Source organism: Rhododendron vialii, chromosome 2a (genome assembly GCF_030253575.1).
Source record: "Rhododendron vialii isolate Sample 1 chromosome 2a, ASM3025357v1".
In the NCBI taxonomy this organism is placed as follows: domain Eukaryota; kingdom Viridiplantae; phylum Streptophyta; class Magnoliopsida; order Ericales; family Ericaceae; genus Rhododendron; species Rhododendron vialii.
In genome coordinates, this window is record NC_080558.1 from 39,109,739 (window position 1) to 39,127,494 (window position 17,756).

At 40.1% G+C, this 17,756-nt stretch overlaps 1 protein-coding gene and 1 non-coding gene across 2 annotated transcripts; both read left to right on the forward strand.

Moving 5' to 3' along the window:
* The first annotated feature begins 2,906 nt into the window (after nucleotides 1-2,906).
* Nucleotides 2,907-3,015, forward strand: LOC131318322 (small nucleolar RNA R71). Its single transcript, XR_009197645.1, has one exon. It is a non-coding gene; the product is annotated as a small nucleolar RNA R71 (small nucleolar RNA).
* A 3,537-nt stretch (nucleotides 3,016-6,552) lies between these two features.
* LOC131315994 (uncharacterized) lies at nucleotides 6,553-15,582 on the forward strand. The gene is made up of 2 exons (XM_058345258.1): nucleotides 6,553-7,463; nucleotides 15,292-15,582. Exons 1-2 carry the CDS (start codon nucleotides 7,056-7,058, stop codon nucleotides 15,310-15,312), a joined length of 429 nt encoding a protein of 142 aa, XP_058201241.1. The 5' UTR covers nucleotides 6,553-7,055; the 3' UTR covers nucleotides 15,313-15,582.
* Nucleotides 15,583-17,756: the final 2,174 nt, after the last annotated feature.

Genomic DNA, 17,756 nt, shown 5'->3' on the forward strand with positions numbered 1-17,756 from the left:
GGGACACTTACTCAACGTAACGACAGCACTAACATGTTCACAAAGGCGCCAAATATATGCATGAACTTGAATTAAAACAGGCACAATAATTCGGCTAATTCTAAAATGCTCGCCTAACAATACAATCAAGCATAACAAATGTATCCCCTGAAAAAAAAAAATAATAATAAAAATAATAAAATAAAAATTTACCCTAAAATTACCCTAGCAACGCAACAAAACATGTACAAGGTACACCCTCCCCCCAACTAGAAACATGCTATGTCCCCAGAGCATGGAGACACATCAAAAGAAAGCACAAGGGAGAAGAAATAGACCGACGGGTGGCAGCCAACCACCATGACCTCGGCCGATGTTCGAGGAATTTCCTGTCACCCAGCCTCCGGGCCAATCACCGTACTCTGCAAAAAAAAACATTAGTTCCGCCCGGTTCGTGGTATCCGAGCTCCCAAAACAAAAATAAAAAGAGAAATACTCCACCAAATCTTCACGCGATCAATGTGTCATACTTTTCTCCCCATCCCTCGCCGGTGGGCAAGAAACGGGTGGCTATACAAGACCATGATGCAATTTTTTTTTCGCTTTTCAATTTTTTTTTTCTTTTTGATATAAGAGAAGAAAAATAACTAAACAAAAGACAAGAAATAAAGAACTAAGAAATAAAAGACAAATATAAATAGATTGCCCAAAAACAACATAACTTAATTAGTAGAATCCAATGTTACCAACACAAAATTGCCCTTACTAACCGGAGCTGGGCACACGATCCTTATTTTAATAGCGGCGTGCGAAAGCTATAAGACCCAAGTCAATGATGGGTACCCCTATTACTAGGGGCCGGGTCCACTTCTCAATGAAGAGAGTGGTACGCAAAAGCTACCCGTCGGAACGTAGCCACAACGGCTACACAATAGGGTCATCCGAATAAACAGGATTGACCAACGCCTCAACCAGTTCACCTACTTCACCCAGGATCGACCAACACCTCTATCAAACTCCCTAATTCTGGAGAATTTAAGAATGACGCCTCCTTGGCTATCTCTAGAAGATCCTTATATAAAATATTATCGACATGCTCCTGCACCAGCGTGTCGATCAAACTCACCTCATCAATCTTGACTCGGCTCTCTGCATTAAACACTTTCACCTCCATTTTCAAGTCCCCAAACGATAATTGGACTTGTCCAGTTTTACAATTCATGACAGCACTGGAAGTGGCTAGAAAAGGACGGCCAAGGATGATAGGAGTCTTCTCAAAGACCTCCGGTATTGGGCAAGTATCTAGGACAATAAAGTCGACAGGAAAAAGAAACTCGCCCACTTGAATTAAAACATCCTCCACTACACCCTTAGGTACTCTCACACTCCTGTCCGCCAACTGTAGCGTGACAGGAGTAGCTCTCAGATCCCCTAGGCCTAGCCTCACGTATACTGAATAGGGGAGCAAGTTAACACTTGCTCCTAAATCCAATAATGCTTTATCGAACGTCTGGCCTGCGATATCTACGGTAATGGTGGGACACCCAGGGTCCTTGCATTTGGTAGGAATTTCAGTCTGAAGAATAGAGCTCACCTGCTCGGTCAGAACCACGTTGTTCTGACTCTTGTGCTTTTTCGTGCAAAGGTCTTTCAATACCTTCGCACACTGGGGAAAAGACTCAATCGCCTCCATCAAAGTGATAGGGAATTGCACCCTCTTGAAAAGTTCAAACATCTTATGGTTCATATTCTGCTTAGGTTTCACCGCTAACCTTTGGGGAAATGGAGCTACTGGCACAGCTGGCGGTGTTGGAGTCGTGGGGGCTGCAGCTGCAGGCACCCCCACATCAGGTGACTCCTCATCATCCTTTACCTCTTTCCTAGGGATATCAACAATATCAGGAGTTGCTCTTGGTGCATCAACCGGCTCCGGGGGTGGAGCTGGTTTCTGTTTTTGCGGGATGGACTTATCGATCTCCTTCCCACTCCTGAGAATGGTGACCGACTTAGCCTCCTCCTGATTCGGGTTATGAACATTAGGACCTGAAGAATTTTCCAAATAATGGGCACCCGCTGTACTACCCTGGGCCGGAAACCTACCCTTTTCCTGCTGCAGATGACCGATAACCGCAGTGAGTTATGACATTTGGGTTGTAAGGGCCCCAATTTGCTGTCTCGTTTCCGTCTGAAATGTCATCTGTGACTGCATCATGGAATTGACAGTATCATCTAACTTATGATCACGCGCGGTCATCTGTGAATAACCTGGGGGAGGACCACAAGTGGATGGACCTACCCCCCTACCAGCTTGTGGCTGGAAGTGAAATGGGATGACTTGCCCCTGAGGGGGCTTGGACGATTGGGCCTGTTGAAACTGCTGCGGCGGAGGTGGCGCAAAGGATTGAGCTTGGCCTCCGCCTACGGGTCTGGAGTCTGACCACCCTAAATTGGGGTGATCCCTCCATCCCGCGTTATACGTGGTAGAATAAGGATCCCAAGTCCTAACTGCATTGACTTCTTCCTGATTAAACTGACTCGCCCCCTTGGCGGCAATAAACCCAGGACAAACCGTCGCGGTGTGCCCTTTACATTCACACCACACGCATACTTCCTCAATTGATACCTCATGAACTGGACGAACCTGCCTCACCTCTAGCTCCTCTAATCTCTGAGCCATTTTCTCAACCTGAGCCTGAAGTCGCTGGTCACGAATGGTAACCGGGACAACGCTGGACCCAGAAGGTCCGGATCGCTCAAAATCGGATGGTTCTAAAGCCCTCTGCCTATCAGCTAGGTCATCTAAGAAATCCCAAGCCTGGTCCGCTGTTTTGGACAAGAAATCGTCCCCTTTGCAAGAATATTCTATGTGCTGGACTGACTCAGCGTTGAGACCCAGATGAAAGAAACCGATTAACTGAATTCTCTCAAAGCCATGGTGTGGCAGCCTTAGGAGCAATTCCTTGAAACGCTCCCATGCCTTGAGAAATGACTCATCCCTCTCCTGCCTAAAACCTTGGATTTGACGCCTAAAAGTTTTAGTCTTAGCCTCAGAAAAGTACTTCCTATAAAACGCGTCACGCACTTGTGCCCATGTGGTGAAGGATTGAGACTTTTGCATACGGAACCACAGAAGCGCGCCATCTTTCAACGTCGCCTCAAACAGTTTGAGGCACGCATTCTCATATTGGGTATTAGACGCAAGGTTGCGCACTAATCCCTCGAATGTCCGCACATGCTCGTACGGATCATCGCACTCCCTCCCGTGGAAACTAGGGAGACTATTAAGGACACCAGGTTTGACTGTAAAGGCATTGCGTGCCTCTTGTGTCTCTGGCGGGAATACAATGGGTCCGAGAGGAGTGGTCCTCTCGGGATGCATGTGCTGTCTCAAGGACGGCGGATTGACTAATTGCCTATCTCCCATCTCGACTGACTCTGATTCTGACTCCGAAACTGACTCTGGAACTGACTGGAAAAGTGGATTACTGACACTAACTGACTCAAAAGGTAAATCTATATAAAAATCACTAATGGGAATAGACTCTGACTGGTGCTCAGCTGAGTCTGACTCTAAACTAGAAGATGAAAAACTAGACAACACAGGCTGACTCGACTCCAGTTCTTTTCGAACTAAACGATGTGTCGGGTCGCGATAATAAAGAGGGTCCTGTTTAGAGGACACCTTCCTCTCTCTACCTATGGTGACTCAACTAAAAGACAAAAATTACGAAAACTCACACTCTAGAACACACGTCGCCGTCCCCGGCAACGGCGCCAAAAATGCTTGACTTGTCGGGTGTATTAAAATAAAGACGCGTCCCAAGCGTAGGACTCTCGACCAGTGTAGCACAAAATCCGGAAGTACCGGAGTCGAACCACAGAAACGGACGGACGGTGCTGACTCAAAAGTGTTGAATTATATTTTATCCTGGCTCTTAGGTAGCCACCCCTAGTTCAAAGAGTTTGATTAACTAACTAAATTACCCAACTAAATTAATGAAATAAAGATTTAAAAAGGAGAGTACAGCCGTGGGAACTCAGCATCCGCAACTAGCCTAACCAATATTTACTCGGGCCACAATTATTCACTTTGTTGATTTTAGAATAGGAAAAAGGATCCCTAACAAATGCGCACCACCTGTCGCCAATATCCGTGCGCATTCGAATTCCGGCGATGCCTGGGTTTTGTTTGTTAGAAGAGTTTTCGTCTTCTAAAACTGCTTAAAGATTAAATTAATTCGACCCCGAGGTAAAACATTGATTAAACTAGCTACGAGACGCCTTTGCCCCGTGGCCGCACTCTACAGAACTACTCACTCATGATTCTATTAAACGCAGTAATAATTAAAACCCTAGATCTAAACATGCTTCGAACAATCGAAATAGAAATAAAAACACGATTCCGCAGACTTACAGAAGAGCAATGGATTCGAATACCGAAAAGGAACAAGAATTAACAACCGGAAATCTTGAAGAACTGAGAGTAAAACTTGAATCTGCAATAAAGAACTTAGAAAACAGCAGCCAAAAGTTAAACGAACGTAAAAACTAACTATCAAACGTGTAACCCTAATCTTCAGTTAAAAAGGGGTTTAAATAGTAATCCCTTTAATAAAACAATTAAAATCCTAAATTAAATCGGAATCGGACCCGCAACGACCCAAAACGCCACCGTTCCATAGCCAATTAACACCCTCGGTAGCGCTATACAACAAATGGTATAGCGCTCGCGAACTTGTTTGAGGCGTTGACTCCGTTGACCTAGCTTTGGCCGTTGTTCTCTCTTAACCTTTAGGTAGCGCTACACCAAAAAGGGTGTAGCGCTAGCCAACTCTCTGATCACTTTGTGCAACACGCTATGCCACTTCTGAGCGCTGAACTCACTTTCTTGTAGCGCTCGCGAATGACTACGGTGATTTCCTCGCAAATTTCACTCCAACACTTAGTCTCCACAGCCTTTCTCGCTCACAAGCTCTATCACGGCCTACCGGGTACTTCTCATTAGCGCCAAAACATCTCAATTTTCTGCAAATTAGGCACAAACACAAAATCCAACCTCGTGCACGCATTAAATGGAAAAATGAGAATTAAATGCACGTCTAACGGGCTAATTTCCCTACTTAGGCGCTTAAATTCATGAATTCCACGCGCCTATCACTCAACAAATGAAACTTTTATAAAACTTGAAAGAGTTATATCGAGAGGAACACCGAAATTAAATAAACACTTACGAGTTCAGACAAAGGAAAGAAACGAGATAAAATTAAAACTGAAAAATGAACATCCAACAGAGAGTTGGATGGATTCACTCCTCAAAAACACATTACAAATTCACTATTCTGATTCCATCCAGAAAACCCTTATACTCCTCCACAGTGTATATCTTAATATCGAACTTCACCTTAATCCACATTGCGACTATGGTTTTGATAAGCTCGTCTACTTGCCCTACCCCTGTCAAAGCGTTATTGAACACATAGTCATTCCTCACCAACCACAAGGACCAAATTGTAGCAAAGAAAGTCGTTTCCCACAAATGTTTCTCCAAATTTCTGAATCTATTATCAAACCACCAAGTAAAAAGATCTACTAGAGATTCAAGACACACCCAATTCTCATGTCACCAATCCAGAATCAAAGACCAAACATCTCAAGAGAATTGACAGTGCAAGAAGGGATGTTGGGGCATTTTCAAATGAAGAGAACACAGCGGGTAGAGCACTGAATTTCCTTCCAGGATCAAGTCTCTACTTTGTAGCACAGATGTAGTAGCAACTCTATCCTGAAGGGCCATCCACGCAAAAATCTTCACCTTAGGAGGGCTGAGATTTTTCCAAATTGTTTCGAAAACTAGATTTCTTGCATTTCTAGACTGTTCTCATTTGTTATACACTGATTTCACCAAGAAACAACCATCAAGTGCCCAACTCCACTTCAACCAATCGCATTTGGACTGATCCAAGGTCACTGCTTGAAGTATTTGTTGTAAATCCTCCAATTCTTGATTTTCCCAATTACACAGAGTTCTTCGGAATAGCAGATTCCATCTTCCCACTCCACTACCACCTTTTACAACACTGATTATCTCATCCTTTTGCTCTGAATACATGTAAAGACGTGGGAGATGATTGCCAAAAAAAAACGAATATGGTGGGCTAGCAGTAGTGGATATTGAGAGTTAATTTCCATTGAGTTTTCCAGTTTTGAAAGACGAGGGATCCGCTAGAATTTTTCTAAGAACTTCACACGTTAATACCATTACGATCGATGTCCCATTAGAGAATTTTTCAATACCGAAATTGAGCATTCTAGAGCATTCTAAATTTTTCAATATCGATGGCCTCGTGCCAGCACGAACATTGTGCCCATCGTTTTAATGTTGCAGGGTTGTGTTTTTTTCTTACTACTAGTGTGTGGAAATGTAAGAAACACATATGTAGCACACTTATAATTGGAAGCAGTTGTAATGTAGAATAATCCATAGTATGGAAGCAAATTACGGAAACTTACTGAGGGTTATAATTCACAATGATTTGAAGTTCGAAATTTGCAAAGTTGTGAGTTTTCTGGATGCACACGCAAACAACCATGGCCGAGGACCATGCCTGTTGGATAATGGATCTTTCACGGTTCCAAATAAGATGAACTTGAAATTTCTCAAATTTAATTTTACAAGTCGTATGAAAAAAAAACCCTCACAATCTTGGCATGTGGAATTTTTTTTATAGTTTCAAGAAAGCATGAATTCCAAATGTGTAAATTTTTAAGAAATTTACATATTTTCATTGGCAGTCTTTTTCATTTTGATGGGGTAAAACCATTATAGCAGCTAGGAAAGAGAAAGAGAATAAAGCTAGCAAAGCAAAAATGTAATGCGCGCAAAGTTATACCGCACATAGGAATATGGCACCAAATCCACTCCTTTTCGATGGAATATGGCACAAAAGTGGCCACGAACCATCGATAAATAATCACTCCTTCGATGAAAAATTCTCCACCCCCCACTGCACTCACGATACCCGCCCCGCAAATTATTGTTATTTTCGCTCAGCAATACCCACCTTGCAATTGGGGTTATGGACGCAGTTCGTCGTCTGTTCAATGGTAATACGAACACTACCACGCTGATCAACAACACGGATGAAATTGTGGAGGTCCGGGAGTTTCGCGGAATATTTACGGGCGAGAACAATTTCATCCGTCCGATCACCATGAAAGCTCGTCAACACACCGACATCGACCCGACAAGGTATGGCGGGGGTGACAGCCGAGGAGGGCAGCCTTCTTCTCTGAAAATATCCTGTGACGGAAGCCTTCTGAGGTGCCCGCCGTCGGGACAAGATTTGCTGTTACGTGGAGAAGAATTTATTAATTCCAAAACCGTAACTATTGGTAAATCGGAAGACCAAAATTCGACTGGAGTTGTCAACTACGAAGTCAAATTTCAACCACGAGATGCCTATGCCTCTGTCAGGACTAAGAAGGTACCATTTGGTTCGCTTCGCTAACGGTTCTGCTTTGTCCTATAGATAGTGGATTTTATTATATACACATGTGATGTATACATGGGGAAGTTGGAGTAATGCTATATGTACCGACCGGGAGAGAAAAATTGTACCAATGGCCGCCAGCAGGCCGTTTCTGGCCACCGGACGGCCGATCCGAGCCATTTAAAAATTCTATAAAAAAAAAAAGAGCGATGGGGCTTGCACGAGAATCAACGGCATCCGAAGTGTGTAGAGTGCTTGATCCGAGCACTTGCACGAGAATCAACGGCATCCGAGGTGTGTAGAGTGTTTGATCCGAGCACCCCTTTTCATGTATATATATGAGGTGTGTAGGGTGCTCGGATCAAGTACCCTACACACCTCGGATGCCGTTGATTCTGCTTGACGATTTTTTAGTCCTAAATTAATGGGTTGCCCCAAGCGTAGGGCGGAGACCGGCATAACACAATATCCGGTAAGACCGGAGTCGAATCCACAGAGATGGTGATGTGTGCTGACTAAAAACTCGGGCTGTTATAATTTAAACGGGCTCTAAGTAGCCACCCCTTATCGTTTTGATTGAGATTAACTAAAACCTAGAAATTAATTGTACTTTTCAAATATTTAAAAGAAATATACGATCGTAGGGTTCATAGCACTTACAACCGGCCCGGACTCATTTGCTCCAATTGATATTCTTTAAAACGTTTGATTTTAGACTGAAAAGATACCCCGTAAGATACGAACCTTTATGATCGCCGTTTACCCATGCGCAACGGAGAATGAGTTTTGGACCCCCATTCCCTCTTTCACATGGGTTCCGACAATGTCCAGATTTGTCCACGGGAAGTATTTTACCAATCTAAAATTATTTTTCTTACATTTTTTACTTCAAAATAGGAGCAGAACGCATCCGAACAGGCTACGGTGTGCTAATCACCCTACGACCCTACCTCAACGACTACTCACTTATTATCAAGAAAAAAATTAAAAGAAATCCTATTTTGAAACATGTTTCTATTGCTCGAAATATAAAATAAACACATAATCTAAGTTAAATAAGAACCAACGAACAACTTTGATTAAAAGCGAAAATTAATACGAATTATCGAAATTTAAACAATTGAACAAAACTTTAAATAACATGAAAGAAAGAAAGCTCCAAGATAAACTAAATAATATTCGAACCTAATTAAAGAACGGCAGCCTCGTTCTTCGTTTTACTGTTCGTGGAAATAAAAGAATCGTCCGTCCTTTTTCCGAAGCTGCTGCTGAGGTCATTGCTCTGTTGCTTATATAGGGTATACATCCTTTTATTACACAAAGCTCTTCGAACTATGTATAATAATAACCTACAAAATCTACTTTAAAGCACTTTGCACTTTTAACCCCAAACTTCTTCAAAATCTTTTTTTTATCCAAAGTCTCGGACAACGGGCTCGAGCAACCTATAAATATAAAAACACATAATAAAAATCAGTTAACAAAAATAAAAGACTAATAAATATAGATTAGAGGGCCAAAATATGTATATTTTGGCACTTATCACACCCCCCAACTTACACTTTGCTAGTTCTCGAGCAAAGAAAATAAAGAAGTCAAATTCTAACTTCGCCACTTTCGTAGGACTCATGATTGCATTTAGCCTGTGCAACAAGCTTTTTAAACCCCTAGGCAATCCCCAATAGGACGAGTGAAGTCTCGTGAGGATTTTCAGCAGTGATCATCCACAAAACACCGCGGATCCCTTTACTTGGAACCCAAAAAGAAACTGCAATGCAACTCTTTGATACGCTAATGCCAAGAATATAGCATATGCGAAAATAGTCCTATAGGCTATCAGAACATAGAAATAAATCATGGCACCAAACTTTAGCGTGTGGGAGCAAGGATCTTAACCACAAGTGAGCCACAACTAAGTACTCTCTCCGAACTGAGCCTCGACTTCAATTCTCACTATGTCATGCACTCAATAAAAGAAAAGGCTCGAAACAATGTGCATTTAATAAACTCTCAATGTGTGCGGGTGAAAATTATGCAATATAAAATCAAAGTATCCCGCACACTTAGACACGAAAAGAAAGCTTTTTAAGGTAGACACGTGATCTCATGAAAGAAACGTCAAGCATTAAAGACTATCTATCCATCGATCCGCAACTCATTGCCCCTAAGATCAAATACGACTTTTATTCGGTTATATTGTTGGGTAAGGAAAAGTGTTTCAAATGTTAGGATAAATCATTATAAACAAGTATCCGAGAATAGGCAAAAATAACATAGGGCTAGTGTACCAATGTACACCCTCTTATTATTCTTTTCAACTTCACCATATCTTTCAAAATTTTCACCCTTCATATAATTCCCCAATGAAGTTCACACATTTCTTTCTTCAAACAAATGTATAGGTGTCTTTCCCTTTTTGATTTAAGTCACTTTCTTTCTTTCTTTTCTTTTTTTTTCAAATTTCAACATTTTTTTTTAGCATGGGGAAGAACACCGCAACTCGAGTACAACATTCTCGAATATACTTACTCTATTCTCTTCAAAAATTAACCTTCACATGATTAGCTTGCCATTCTCACGACACAATATGGTTGTTGAAGCTTAACAAGAAAAAGGCTCACGCAAGAGGCTCAATGTGGCTCGCAAGGATAAGTATTTAAGAAAAAGAAACGAACCGGCTCAATTAGCAAAGATGGCCTATTATCCTCTCCTAGAGGCAATACAACCAAGTAACGGTCCAATCCCAAAGAATAAAATAACAGGCATGTATTAAGTCTCAACACTTGACAACAAAAAGATAATGAGATCAACAACGATTAAGCCCTTCTTTTTTTTTTTTGACAAACGAAGAATTTGTGTGACATCACTCCAAAGAAAGGTAAAGCACTAAAGCTCACATAGGCATAAGTCTTCACTAATCTAGCTATTGAAAGCACTCAAGTCACAACTCACAAGTAGTCAAGGTCCAAGAAATTTACAGTGCAAAGATGCTAAGAGTATATGCCAGGACAAATTTCTATCACCAAACTAGCAAAAAGAACTACCATGCAACAAAAATATTCAAGGAATGCCCACAAATTCTAAGCACAAGCAACCAACAAGTAAACATTGCAATCTTCAAGTCTCAATTAGAAAAGATCCAACAAATATTTTCAATTTCTTTTCAAATGTTTTCCCCTCTTTTTTTCATTTTTTTTTATTGAATCTAATAAAATAAAGAACAAAGTGATCTCTCCTCCCAACTTGAACTATTCAATGTCCGCATTGAAAGCATGAAAAATAAAGATAAGACAGGAAAGTAAAATAGAGGAGAGATATCACCTCGAAAAGTAGGGGCTAAGCAAAGTAAACTATAGAGAGAGGGAGGCCCCCCAACCTGAATCGAACAACCTGTAAAATGTTAGCCTCCGAGACAGCAAGAAAAACAACTAAAATAAATAAATAAAACAAAAGATAAAATAAAAGATAAAAATTCATCAACTTTCTTCACGCGAAAGACACGGATACTACTTTTCTCCCCATTTCTCAAGTGAGAAATAGGTGGCTATACCAGTCCAAAATAAAAATAAAAATTATGTACGAGCTGCCAAACGCAGGTACCGAATATTTATCATGCCAACAAGAGCTAAGACAATGAAGATAGCACTCCATTCTACACTTTTTATCAAGAATTGAACTCAGCCACGCCACAATATAAGATACTTCGAGTAGCGCATTTGCCGAATTCGTTTTTGATATTTAAATACTACAAAGTGCACAGCCCAAACTAGATCAATTTTCAAATTGTTGACAAAATCCACAAGATAAGAATGATAAACTAAATTAAATTCATCAACATCAAGAAAATCAATCAGTTTCATATTTAAAAACTCTTGTGAAAGTGGAGATTCAGTAAGAGGGGTGGCACTATCTAAAGCCGAGAGTATTTGATTATTCAGTGCAACTATTGGCAATGACTCCTCAAAATGCATATAGCCCTCACTAATGACAAGCGGCTCTATTTCCTCTTTTTCCCTCCCATCAGAATTGGTATCATCAAAACTTTTAGTCAACTCACAAAATTTGAGCTTTTGGATTAATTCATCTAGGTAATCCCAAGCCTCTTCAACGTTTTTATTCAGGAATTCATCAGTGGACCTAAAATCCACCTGGCATGGTTTAGGATTTAAATTACGGCAAAAAATAACCAGAAGACTGCCAAACTTACAATTAAAACTCGACCAAGAGAATACGATAAATTTAAATCGCTCCCAACACTGTGACAAATACTCATCATCTTGTTGAGAGAAAACTGATAGTTCTTGTAAAAACATATGAGTCTCATATGAGGGATTGAAAGTTTTGAAAACCTGTATTACAATCTCATTTCATGTCAATCTTGGACTCAAAAAATTAAACCAATATTGAGCACTACCACGGAAAGATGATGGAAATACATGTAAAAGAGCCACTTCATCGCTAGCAAAAGATTTTTCAAGGTAATGAACATGCGAAAAAGAATTTTCTGAGGCAAAATCATAAAATCTAGGAAGTGACACTGAACAATTAAATTGATTTGCATAACCTCCGTAGCACCTTGCAAAATGGGCTCTTTTTTTTCTTTTCAACAATAAAAAAATTTTTAAAAAATAAAGAACTAAAAAGAAAACAAATAATAAAAAAAAATCACTACCCGAATTCTTAACACATGTTACAGTCCTCGGCGCCAAAAATGCTTGACGATTTCTTAGTCCTAAATTAATGAGTTGCCCCAAGCGTATGGCGGAGACCGGGATAGCACAATATTCGGTAAGACCGAAGTCGAATCTACAGAGACGATAATATGTGCTGACTAAAAACTCGAGCTGTTATAATTTAAACGGGCTCTTAGGTAGCCACCCCTTATCGTTTTGATTGAGATTAACTAAAACCTAGAAATTAATTGTACTTTTTAAATAATTAAAAGAAAAGTACGGTCGTAGGGTTCATAGCACTCACAACCGGCCCGAACTCATTTGCTCCAATTGATATTCTGTAAAATATCTGATTTTAGACTGAAAAATATACCCCGTAAGATGCGAATCCTTATGGTCACCGTTTACCCATGCGCAACGGAGAATGAGTTTTGGACTCCCATTGCCCCATTCACATGGATTTCGACAATGCCTAAGTTCGTCCACGGAAAGCATTTTACCAATCTAAAATTATTTTTCTTACATTTTTTATTTCGAAATAGGAGCAGAACGCATCTGAACAGGCCACGGTGTGCTAATCACACTACTACCCTACCTCGACGACTACTTACTCATTATCAAGAAAAAAATTAAAAGAAACCCTATTTTGAAATATGCTTCTATTGCTCGGAATATAAAATAAACACAGAATCTAAGTTAAATAAGAACCAACGAACAATTTTGATTAAAAGCGAAAATTAAAACGAGTTACCGAAATGCAAACAATTGAACAAAACTTTAGATTACACGAGGAAAGAGAGCTCCAAGATAAACTAAATAATATTCGAACCTAATTAAAGAACGGCAGCCTCGTTCTTCGTTTTACTGTTCGTGGAAATAAAAGAATCGTCCGTCCTTTTTCCGAAGCTGCCGCTGAGTTCATTGCTCTGTTGCTTACATAGGGTAGACATCCTTTTATTACACAAAGCTCCTCGAACTATGTATAATAACAACTCACAAAATCTACTTTAAAGCACTTTGCACTTTTAACCCCAAACTTCTTCAAAATCTTCTTTTTATCCAAAGTCTCGGACAACGGGCTCGAGCAACCTATAAATATAAAAACACATAATAAAAATCAGTTAACAAAAATAAAAAAACTAATAAATATAGATTGGAGGGCCAAAATTTGTATATTTTGGCACTTATTAGCCCCATCGGGTTTTTTTTTTAGAATTTTTGAACTGCTCGGATCGGCCGTCCAGTGGCCGGAGACGGCCCGCCGACGGCTGGCGGTACGATTTTCCTCCCCCGGTCGGTACTTATATCACTTTCAGGGGGAAGTTACCCTCGAGATTGTTTTGAAATGTTTGTTAGTTGACGTTGCGTCAAGATTTGGATACATTTTTCAAATTGAATCATAATTTGTGAGAGTAATTATTGATACTTCCGTGAGGCGAGACTTGGGAGTCAGAAGAGCCATTAAAGAGAATTTAATTTTGCTTACCTTCCTTAAAAATCTAAAAAACACTAGTGGCAGTTGAGAGATGTAGGCGGGCATTGTGAGCCACAAAGTCAAACAATTTAAATTTGACGTCCCTATAGTTGGGTTTGTTCATCTGAGGTTGTTCTGGCCTTCTGGGTGTGGTAGAATTTTTTTTCCTGTTAGGAAAGAAATTTTATTAACTCTCTCTTTGCTTCTGCAATTTCTCTCCCTGTCTTTGTTTTGTGTAACACGCAAAGGCTAATAACATGCGAATAAATTGCTAGCTAGCATCCATGACTCATCTTTTTCTGCTCGATTTGGGAAACAAATGCGAGATGCGAAAAAATATTAGCATGGGAGCGATTAGTAATGCCAGACTTAGGGTCCTCAATAATTTGATCATTACGATGATAATATCACATTAGCAGATTCATCAATAAAGAAATTTTTTATTAAAGATTGCTTTTTTGTTGACAACATTGTTATCTAATTCACCAAATTATCAACAACTAAGAACATCGTTCGACCTAATTTAAATTCATCAACAGTTAATAATCATCCAAACCAAGGAACTTGTGAAGAAAAGTGGAATGATGTATTATTGATTGTGTACAAATCATAATCCTAACATGCCTTTATATAGACTACAGGATTTGGTGATTAAGAAACTAGCCAATAAAGGAAATACGCATAACAAGGAAACCATACCCTTTTTTTTTTTTTTTGTCATTCGTTAAATCTAATCTACTCTATATTCTAGGGGACTTGGGGAGAGGGATGGATGCTTACGGGATTGAACCCTACTTATTTGCATTAAAGTATAAGGGAGGCACCAACTGCACTCTACTTCACTCCACTTGTAGAAACCAGACTAATTAGAAAACATAAATAACAATCTGCCTAAACAGGAAACATAATAATAAAACCTAGAAACTTGGTAACATAATATTCTAATATCATTCTAACATTAACATGTTAAATTTCTTGAAGGGTTTCAACCTAAAACCAAATTGGCTATGGGTGGAGTAGCCTCTAGAGTTTACCAACCAAGTTTGGGTGGCTTAGATGAGCCATGTGAATAAAGTCTAAGACTCCCCCTCACGAGCAGCCCGGATAGAGGTGGAGGTACGAATTGAGGAGAATTGGAGATTTGCTCTGTTAGACTTTATCCACATGGCTCATTTAAGCCACTCCAACTTGGTTAATAAAATCTAGAGGCTATCACACCTATTGCCAATTGGTTTTAGGTTGGAACCTTCCAAGAAATTTAACATGGTATCAGAGATAGGTTTTGGGTGGCCTCATCTCATGTGGTTGAGTCTCTGGCGCCCGAGCAAATCTCCTGGTCTCCTCAATTCATACCTCCATGTGCATCCAGGCTGCACGTGAGAGGGAGTATTAGACTTAATCCACATGGCTACTCAAGCTTGGTTAATAAAATCTAGAGGCTACTCCATTATTGCCAATTAATTTTAGGTTGGAATCCTCCAAGAAATTTAACAAAACTAATAGTAAGTCATTCATTCCTTTAATGGACAAGTCCCAATTGAAGTCAGTCAGGCCATGGTTGACGGTTCTAGGACTGAAACTCCTCATGCTGGCATCCTTCAGGGGGTCCTTCATTGCTAGTTTGTACTTGCTTGTTTTACTTGCACATTTTGACGTTGATCTCTTGTCTGTGCAGCATTGTGAGAAAGGGGTGTGAAACTGACTCGTAAGTAGGGTATGACGATGACCCTGGATCCTTCTGTTAAAAGTAATGCCTTGTTGTAATTTTGTATTTTGGGCTAAAAATGTAATGTTTAGTTTCGGGCCACAAAATGTAGGTATGTAATTGCGCCATGTTTAAGTTGTTTGTAGTTGGGTTAATATGTGAATTATGTAGGCCCAAGTAAGGTCCAAATATTGTATCTATATAAAGCGCATGTAAAGACTTTTCTAGAACCAGTGGAATGAAAAAATCTGTGAGTGCTTCCCCTGAGTTCTCTGTTTTTCCAGTTTCGAGCGTGAGTTCCCCCGACCAAAAAATTGCTTCGTTTACTTGCTAATTCCTCCACTAGTTAAACAAAGTCTTGGCTAATCTCAAGCCAACAGCTTCAAAGTTATTTGCTAGTAATATTGTCGATGATCCGGAGACTGTATTATTGCATATGGTTCTGAAGTTCTGGCCCAGAACCTTTGCAGATTTGAATTGCAAAGATGATTTGGAGAGAACCGTTTGTGTTGTGAATGATCTAATGCGCCAAGCGAAGTTGTATATATGATGTTGATCAATCGAAAGTTGAAGTTGCCAAGGTGGTGGAGAAAGTTGGTGTCCTTAACGAATTGTACTCCGCCAAAGTGGAATGGTATCGCCCTTTATTCCCGGGGATGGAGGATCGATTTCCGCCAGCGGCGGAGACGATGGCTGAAGTTGATCAGGAGAAGCTGAAAAAGTTTGCAACTACCATCGAACCTCTGCTACGGCAGCCAAACTCCTTGCTTGGAAGGAGCAGCTGAAAGTCATGATCAGTTCTCTTAGGGAACTGGATATTTGTTCTTATGATGACTGTTTGTGGATAGTTGTGGTTTGTAATGTGGTGAATGTGTGGGAGGTGAATTCCATTCTTGAATCTTTTCCTTCCTTTGACCTGAGCGGTGTGGTTGGACGAGGATGATCTGGGTACTTGCAGACCGGAGGGTGGTGTACCTCCGGGAAGAAGCTCCGACGATCTAGTTAGTTGGTGAGGAAGAAAGAAGAGAGAATGCTTTTTTCTGAAGAAATTGTGGTGAGAAAAGAGAGAGAGGGAGAGATCGATCCCCTACCTGGGAGGAGTGAGTCTCTATTTATAGGCAAACCTTGGAGTGACAAATAAGTCTTTCGCTTCTTCCATGTGCGCCGTACTGTTCGGCTGACATCATGTGTCAGATTCGTTAATGAACGCCACCCTCGAGGTTTACAGAGTCACATTAGTCAATGTCAGAGATGTCACATCAGGGGAAGGCGTCACTTTACACGGGCATAGTTGACTGTTGAATAACCGTAGACAAGCTTCATGACTGTCGAGCCTGGCGGTTTCCGAACAAACATTCCTTCCGGATATTGCGATACCAAATGACGTAAGTCAGACATTTACCGAGCAATTGCGGAAACAGCCGAACAATATGGAACAGAACGTGATACCCCTGAACATTAACTGTACCGAAAGTACAACAAGAAGATAACGTTCAGTGACGGAGGCAAGGATGTGTTATCGTTCGGTGAAACAGTACAGGCGAGATTAACGACAGAAATGTCTCTACAGATGAACTGAGACAACTAAATGGCGGGTTACCTCTCCATACTATTTGACCCCTCTGAACCTTGGTTATTTCGGCCTACTACAGAATGCCTGGATAATTAACTTTGACAATCTTTTGGTGATTGGGTTTGACTTATTTCTTGTCCGGTTAAAAAAGTTATTGTGGATTATTTTGTCCTTATTTGAATTTTGTTTACATTTGTTAAATTTTTGTCAAATTTTTGTAGATTATTACTTCGTCATGATGAGAGAAATCTAAAAAGCAAGGCGGGTGTACCTAGCCTAGGCAAACCACCTTAGTGCTAAGGGTCACCTACAATAAAATCGCGTCTCATTCTACCTGAGTTTCATTGAGTGCATTCGTTGGATGAAAATAATTTCGATTGTCAAAACTATTTTATGATTTAATACAGTCTTAATAAAAAGTACAAAATAAAAAAAGAAGATGCAATATTGATGCTTTGGCACAATCATAAAACTAGACCATAAAATTAAACTAGTGCATCATTTTTAAGGTGCACGTCTGCTGGCATGAAGGATTTGACAGATTTGGAAAATCTAGAATTGCTACCAATTTGGACACCAAAGATAAGTTTACTACTTTTTTTTTTTTTACAGTAACCTTAATTTGCAGGTGAAGCAATAATTTATCTTATATTCAGCCAAATTTTAATCTTAATTAACAGTCTAAATAGCTCATGAATGGATTTGTAAGTTGAGTTTCCTTGACTGATGACTAGTTAATTACTATATACAACTTTATCTCCTTTTTCTCATACGAGATGAGGAAAATGACGACTGCATTGAAATTAATCACATTGTACTTTTAATCTGAATGATGAAGAGATAACAAAAAATTCATTTATTT